Raw genomic sequence first — 8907 nt, forward strand, 5'->3', positions numbered from 1 at the left:
AAACGTTAAAATATACCTGTTTTTTAAGATTTTTTTTAACCACATTATGTTTATACCAACCCAATGTATATTAGTTTCTATGCCATTTTAGTCCCTGCGCTTTGGGCCATTTTGCCAATTTAGTCCAAATATTTCATTTTTCTCCTGTAGGTCCAAAAAGGTTTCACTGTTGCCATTTTAGTCCACTGGATTAAGTTCATCCATTTTTTCTGTTAACGAGAAGGGCAATTCGATCATTTTAAATGAAATTTTGTTAGCTAGAAGGGCAATTCGGCCATATAAAATGACCGAATTGTCTTTCTCGTTAACAGAAATAATGGATGAAGTTAACCCAGTGGACTAAAATGGTAATGGTGAAACTTTTTTGGACCAACAGGCGAAAAGTGAAACCTTTGGACTAAACTGGCAAAATGGCCCAAACCACATGGACTAAAATGGCATTTAACTCTTGTTTTTAAATTAACTTTATAACTTTTATATAAGTTCCAATCTATTAGATTTTACCAGTTAAAAAGGTGTGGAGATCGAAAAAATGGATATCATGGGTTTAAGGATGGGAGGGAAGAGATAGGAAAAAAATTGGTATGATGCTAATACGATGGAGAGAGGTTAAGTATGGAACATATGAGAAAGATGCATTCCACCCATTGACATACACTGTCACACCTTGATTATAATGCTAGTCCACATAGGGACTTTTGAAATGAAATTACAATACGATGTCCTTAAAGGACTTTTTTGGAATCGAAATACAAACATGGTCCATAAGTGGACTTTTGGGAAATTTAAATTATAATAAAAGAGAAAATACAATCTTCATTCGTCCTTCTTTCCTTTGATGATTCTGGAAAGTTTCTTGAAGATCTTGCTCATCCTTCATTCATTCTTTTCAGCCTGTCGTTGAATTTGTTCCGCTCGTTCCAAGGCTTGATTAATATATTCAAGTTGTTGCAGTGGTTGTGGTTGTGGTTGTGGAACAACGGGATACTGGTACCCATAATTAGGGTATCCAGTATTTGGATAAGCAGGAGGAAAAGGTGACGGGTAAAGGGCAGTATGAACAACCGCCTGTAAATAGGGGTCATATGACGGAGCCGGATAATTAAAATCCATAGGGGCCGTCGTGTAGGAAGTATCATATCCAGTCATATCTGGATATGTAGGAATAGGGTTATCAAAACCCATAGGTGGTTGTTGAGGTGTCATAATAACAGGTTCAACGTTAGAGGGTCCACCCATTTGTTGGTCCTCTGTTATTGTTGGATAAGTTGGGGGCAAAGGTGGAAGCGATCCCGACCATTGCCCTGCACGCACCGACATACGTGCACCACTGCGAGGATTCCTCGGTTGTGGTAGTGGTTGAGGTTGCTGCTCCGTCAGCTCCATTGGCTAATCCTCCTGTGGAGGTGGTGGTGTTTGCGGTTGTGGATACGGTGGTGTGTTGACAAAGTAAATTGGTTAAAGTATTGGTCCCATTCATCAGGACCTTGATAAGGTGAACCTGTATAAGATGCAGTTGTCACACCCCCAAAATCCACCCGCGGAGTACCACCGCTTGGAGGCGTGACATGACCAGGATCAAGCCACCAATCATATTGAACATATAAGTAAATAGTAAACGTAAATGTATATCAACCCACAATATGAAAGGTGTTCAAATAACATAGTTTAAGTAGCGGAAGCATAGTATGAAATCCAACGTAATTATTAAGTTTTCAACTGCCATAAGTGTTTAACAAAACATCCACGATCCTTGCCCACAACGACCGCGCCTCCCGTGCAAGCTCCATGAGTACCGAAGGTCCTGCAAGGCATGTAACGGAGAGTCAACAACTAGTTGAGCGAGTTCACATTAAGTAAGTTCGTAATAGTAAGTTCGTTGCATCATCCTGCGTTGTTAACTAAGTCGATTGTATGTTCATTTAGTGGGGGCTTCCCATGTGTGTATGTAGTAGACTAGAGGTAACCATAAGTGTTCTTCTTATCCCGAGAACAGTAGTACGTACGAGGTTTACGTAGGTTTTACGCAAGCGTCCTTCTTAACCCGAGGACAGTGGTACGCGGGGGTTTACGTAGGTTTTACGTAAGTGCCTGTCACAACCCGAGGCAGTAGTGAATATAAGTTTACGTAGGTTTTACGTAAGTGTCCTTCGCAACCTGAGGACAGTGATAAGTACAAGTATACGTAGGTTTTACGTATGGGTCCTTCGCATCCGAGGACGATGGTAGATAGTCTAGTAACAGTGTAAGTACCAGTAATCGTTCAATCCCATTCCTTCAATCCCATTCCCAACCCAACGGGAATCCCATGCCTTGGTAAGAGTGTGAACTCACCTTGGTTTGCTCGGCAGATTACACGAAAGGTTACTTGAACTAAGAGTGGTCAACCACGTCCTAACAGTGTTACCATACAAGTCAGGTCTAGGTTCAAGTAATGCACGTATGTTTACATATAACTAACAGGTTTCGAGCACGTATGGATCATGGCAAACACGTATTGTGTGTTAACAGTCAAGAGCATAACACATTCATACTTGTGTGATTTAAATATAAGCCCAATAGTACCCGGCCCAACATGTTAGGGAGTCCAGCAGCATGCCGGCCCAAATAAAAGACAACAATGAGCTTTGTGCGATTCGGGTGACTTGTGCGATCCGGTTGGGTTGTGCGATTATGGTTTGGGCTGTTCGGCCCATCAATATCAACAGTTTGTTCCTTTGTGTGTGGCTCAACATATTGTGCGATCGGCACAGGCTTGTGTGATCCACAATATGTTGTGCGATCATGCATAGATGATTTGTACGATGTGCTCTAATGCGTTGCACTCTAGCTTGTGCGATTGTGTTGTGCGATCCATCCCTTCTGCGACCAGGGGCGGACCTTGTACGATCCCACAAGCTTGTGCGGTCGACTTGTGTGTTTGGAAACTTTATGAAATCAGTTATGAGATCCCGTAATTTAGCAAATCGGTTACATTGTTTCCATTATCCGATTTAAATCAATCATCAATCAGTTACTCTATCATTGACTAATTCCATAATTACAATTTATCAATCAACACAATTACAGTTTCCAACCAATCCCTAAATCGATCAAACAAGCATAACTCAACCGATTTCTCACGAACCCTAATCCGACCAAGCATGACAAAACACAAGCAACAATTCCAACAATTACGGATATTAACATGATTCATGATCTTGATCTCTAGCATGCACACTAACATAATCAATCCAAGCAATAATCCATATATTCCTGTCTACTGCCGATGAATCATGCAATCGATTCTAGATTATTATTAGCATCATATGATTAACAACCCTATATTGATCTATCATGCGGTACATGTGAGCCGATTTTATGTCAAATCAACATATATCATTCATGAATCCTCATGTAAAACAAGCATATCACAATATCAATCATGGAATCATATAACCAATTATAGGAATACTAACCGATTTAGCAAGAACAAGAGTGATCCAAACCAAAAGCTTAGAGAGAGATGGGAGAAGTGCGGCCGTCGGTTTAGAGCGAGAGAGCTAGGGTTTGGTAAACTTTGTGTGTAAAATGCTAGAAAATAATGGGGAAGCAAAACCTCACAAAGGTTTTGTATCAGCTTATATAGGGGAGTGGCCGAACCCTTGTATGGGCTGCCCCTCATGGGTTTCGAATGGGGAGTGGGCCGAGAGTCAGGTGGAATCGAAGCCCAAAGCAAAGGCTTGCGCGACTAGGTGAATGTTGTGCGATTCGGGATATATTAGCATACATATAATCACATAATATAAACATAGTGTTTCATTTAAACCATGTATCACATAATCATAACATATTGACCAAACAGTTTACATCCAAGTACAATGAAGGTTTAAAATACGAGTTGTCACATTATCCCCAAGTTGAAAGAAATTTCGTCCCGAAATTCCGTGGTAGCTTCAACCTCAGCAGTGGTTGTACTGTTTGCGAACAATTGGGGATACTTTTCTTTCATTTGGTCTTCACGTTCCCAGGTGAACTCTGGGCCACGACGAGAGTTCCAACGAACTCGAACAAGAGGTATTCTGGTGTGCTTGAGGACCTTAACATCCTGGTCCGTGATTTCTACTGGTTCCTCGACGAATCGCAATTGCTCGTCGATAGTGAGCTCCTTCAAAGGAACTATGAGGGTCTCATCTGACAGACACTTCTTCACATTCGACACGTGAAAGACGTTGTGAACTGCACCGAGTTCTACTGGTAGGTTTAGTCTGTAGGCCACTTTGCCTATTCTTTCTGTGATTTCGAACGGTGCGACATACCGTGGATTGAGTTTGCCTCGTTTACCAAAACGAACCACACCCTTCCAGGGTGAGACTTTGAGTAGCACTCGATCCCCAACTTGGAACTCGAGTGGTTTCCTGCGCTTATCAGCGTAGCTTTTCTGACGGTCACGAGCTGTCGCCATGCGTTGCCGTATCTGCGCAATCCGTTCAGTAGCATCAACTACCATTCCTGGACCTGTGATTTGACTATCCCCCACCTCTGCCCAACAGAGAGGTGACCGGCATTTACGTCCGTACAATGCCTCGAATAGAGCGGCTTGAATGCTGGTGTGGTAACTGTTATTATACGAAAACTCCACCAAAGGGAGATGTTTTTTCCCAGCTGCTGCCGAAATCGATAACACATGCCCGAAGCATGTCTTCTAGGGTTTGAATCGTGCGCTCAGACTGTCCATCCGTCTGAGGGTGATAATCGAAAGTCAAAGCAGAAGTCAAACTTCTTAACTTCGGTTGCAAATCGAGATATAAGCAGGAAATGACGTGTTGGGCATATTTAACATGTCCTAATATGTTATACCAATTGATATAATGTCAAAAACTGGTGTTTAGATACTTAGAATTTCATTTAACTTATTTTCTGAAAATCTGCGTTTTGACTTTTATTTTATTATAACTTTGACCCGTCATTTGACCAACTTAACTGATCTTCAGGAGGTGCCCTCATAGGGGATTATCACCTACCTTATTACGATCACGTAGCCATGTTCAATTCGAACATTGGCTTGACCATAATGGTCATAACCGAAAGTCAAAGCAAAAGTCAATTTGCTTGACTTTCAGCTAATAACTTAGCCTAGAAATGAAAAGAACTATGAAAGAACACTTACAAGTGTTCAAGGCAGAGATTAAACTCCTGTAGGAGGCCTCTATAGATCAGAAGCACTCTAGAAGTGATTAGAGAGAAAGAAGTGTGAATGAGTAAGTTGAAATGGTGAATTATCACCTCTATTTATACTTGATCAAGGATCATAGGATCATGCCAAGTGTTAGCATGTGTTCTCAGATGTTTACAAGTGCAAAGTGAGGTGTTTGAACCAGGAGAAGTGTGAAAATTCGCGAAAGAGGTGGCAATACATGCAGGCTGCCATGGCAGTCTGCCAAATCTGCCAGCTGCACACCCATATGGACCGTAAAGGTCATGGCTTACGATCCGTAAGGACCTTAGCACACCAATGGTTTTAAATTCCTTACAATCCGTAAGACATAGGTCTTGCGGTCCTTAAGGGACTGCCAGTAACAATATCAATAACTACCTTACGATTCGTAAGGCATAAGCCTTGCGGTCCGTAAGGCTTACTTAAAACCAAATTTTGGCATTTTTAATAGTCCCTCCACATCCAATCTTCCACAATTTTACGCATTTAGTCCCTGTCATCCAAATAATTTGGCATATTTGAGAGTTGATCGGACACGTGTTGCCATTTAATTCGACACAAATTTCCAAGGTGTTATAGTGTACATGTCCCAAAACTTGCAAAAGTGATGTCACCTGGGCAATGAGTAGATTTATCCACGCACCTGGGTGTGGAGTGTTACAGATGGTCTAAGAATAATGTTACTATTTTATCTAGGTCTTTATTATTTTTTTAGAACTTATGGATTTATACCCCCTAACTTAAGAGCATCATCATCTACTTGCCCCCCCCAACCCGAATAACAATCATCTTTCTGAATCAACGCCCAGCCCCCAACCCCAATAACAATCATTTTTCCGAATCAACTACCCTGGGCGTCAGAAAGAGTGTTGTAACTCATCAAACAACATCAAGTCGTCTCCCATGTATGAATCATATCATATACCTTACATGTAAATATTATGATTTTTTCTTCGTCATCGTTATTCCAAATAAATATCGTCAATGTGTACCTCGAGTTTCTCTTTCAGTTATATTTTCCCGGTCATTGTTAGGACTTGCTCCTAGATCTTGATTAATCCTCCACTCTTACCTTGAATTACATCTTCATTTCACTTAACTCACAAGATCCATATAAGAGTCATTGTCACTTGTATCTCTTGGGACTCTACTCAATACCACCTAGGTTTGCTTGTGATTATAATAGTCTATCCACATCAGCGCCACCTCATTATTTTTCCCATTTAAAATTATAACGTTGAATTAGTTTTAAAATAATATATAGATTTCAAGGGTGGGAGTTGGCTACAAAGTCCATTTTTCCTACAAAGTGTAAAAAGTCATAAAACACCATAATCTCAACCATTAAACACACTCAAAACCCACAACTTACAAAGTGAAGATAACTAAAACGCCATATTTTGGGTTTTGTGTTGTGTTTTGGATGATTAGGCTTTGATTATCGAATGACTAACATTAGTGTCTTTTATGTTGATTATCATGTTGTGTTTTATATTCATAGTTCTACGATGGCGTGTTTGAAGTTTTTATGAACTATTAAGGTTTGAGTATTGTGTTTTAGTGATCTTCACTCTGTTATTTGTGGGTTTTGAATGTGTTTTATGGTTGAAATTGTTGTGTTTTATGCCTTTGCACACTTTGTAGGAAAAATGGACTTTGTAGCCGAACCCCCATCCTAGATTTCAATATATATATATAGGAGAAGGATCCGTTAGGAACCACCCTTTAAACTTTTTTTTGCTACTAAAAGTAGCGATTTTTAGCTAAAAAATATTAAAAAAAATTGTGTGTTTTTTAGATTTTTTAAGGTTTTTTGGTGGTTTAATTTTTAGCATTTTAGCTTGGGTGGGGGGGGGGGGGGAGGGGTGTAAGACCCTTACAATCAATATATAATTCATACGATATATAATGCATTTAAAATGCATTCATAAAAAAATTCAACGAAAAGACGTTTCTATAAAGTTTAAAACCTTCAACGATGATTACTAACGTTTCAAAACATTTTGTTAAAACACCACTTTCTTAACTTTCGAACCATACAAACCATATGTACAAAAGTATGATAACACAACTTTAAAGTGGTTGTGACAAAAGTCTTGATTTAGTCGCGGAAGCTTTGATTAAGTGTGTATTCGGTTCAGTTTTTCTTACTTGATCGTCATCCGTTTAGTATTTATGGTCACCTATAATCAAAAACACCAAAAATGGTTAGTTTATGATGATTAAGACTCGATTAAATGAGTTCGGGAAGTTAAAACACACAACAGAAAAACTATTGCAGACTTTTTACTTCCTCGCGGGGCGCGACATAGATAGGCCGAAGCCGTCGTGGGCTGCGACAACCCTTGCGTGACGCGACGGGTTGTCTGATCACCGTCGCGTAGCGCGACACCATCATTTTTACAGCGGGTTCAGGTTTCAGACCTGCATATTTCCAGCTAGTATACTTTTTACGAAATTGGACATAACTTGTCCGTTATTGACCCGAATTAGGTCCCGTTTCTTCCTACACGATCGTAATTCCATTTCTTATCATATGGATAAAAAATCCGATATCCGGATTAACAAATTTCATAACTTTCGGCTATTGGCTTATTATTATTATTTCAACTTATTTTGACCCGTTTATGTTTAAACATACATTTTTGTCAAAATACTTTCATTACTATACTAGCATCACAAAAATAGATATTTGCTATTACTAAGGCGTTAAGCATAAACTTTATACGCCCGTTATCTAATAAGTACGATACTTATTTAACTCATTTGACTACAACTAGTCAAACCTTCATTTCACCAATTCCTTTATACGGAATAGTGCCAATTTTAGTCATACTCAATACCTGTGTTTTGACTTTTATTATGCATCTCCGAATTCTTGGCTAACGCCTATTAAGAATATATATTCATGATTCGGGAATCACTTCGAAGTCTTTAATCATGCAACCTTCCCGGTTTACTTCAAGACATCGAATTGACTCGTTTAGCTTTCTTAGCGACATTTATCGCTTCATATTACCAAAGTTTCATTACTTTGGTTATTTTGACCCATTTGGTTTTATTAGCGAAATCCCTCTCTTTCATGCAACCAAACATGTATAATTCGAGTCACTTTCACCCGTTTTAACCATTATATTAGAATCCACCAATTTTACATTTTTATTTATCGCTATACACTAGTTGATCCGTTTGGTTAATTCATACGGAAATCTTCCGTTTTAGTAACAACCAAACTTCATAACCTTTCAATTGTCATTCAAAGTAAACAAACATAAAGATACTAGCGAAATTTACGAAGCATATAGCCACATACCTTTAAAGCTTTCCCTTTTACCGACTATCCGCTCCGTCTTGGTTACTAGACGATCCTCCCAAATTGCCTAAAAATTCAATTCCGGACATATCGCTTAGTATCCATATTTCTATATTAAATTTCTAGTGTTTTCAACTAATCAAATAAGTGATTATTTCATAATTCTCACTTATTTTAAGTTCATTCAAGCATTTTATCAAACATCTTATGTGCGAAACTGTTATTCTAATACTAACAAGTTCATGATGAATATTTTTAACCATATTAATTCATCATATTCAAGATTTGATGTCTCATATCCAACAAGAACATCTAAAATTATACACTAACCCCTTAAACAACATCAATTTACCACTATCATCAAAGGATTCATCCTTTTTATTCAAAACCCATATAC

At 38.9% G+C, this 8907-nt stretch overlaps 1 protein-coding gene across 1 annotated transcript; it reads right to left on the reverse strand.

Annotated features, from left to right (window-relative positions):
- Positions 1-876: 876 nt before the first annotated feature.
- Positions 877-1386, reverse strand: LOC110933389 (extensin-like). Its single transcript, XM_022176614.1, has one exon. It carries the CDS (start codon positions 1384-1386, stop codon positions 877-879), a length of 510 nt encoding a protein of 169 aa, XP_022032306.1.
- Positions 1387-8907: the final 7521 nt, after the last annotated feature.

The sequence above is a fragment of the Helianthus annuus genome, chromosome 4, assembly GCF_002127325.2.
Source record: "Helianthus annuus cultivar XRQ/B chromosome 4, HanXRQr2.0-SUNRISE, whole genome shotgun sequence".
NCBI lineage: Eukaryota > Viridiplantae > Streptophyta > Magnoliopsida > Asterales > Asteraceae > Helianthus > Helianthus annuus.

Excerpts from the sequence above, each read along its gene's own strand:
- LOC110933389 (XM_022176614.1), bottom strand. The coding sequence starts at position 1,386 with ATGGAGCTGACGGAGCAGCAACCTCAACCACTACCACAACCGAGGAAT.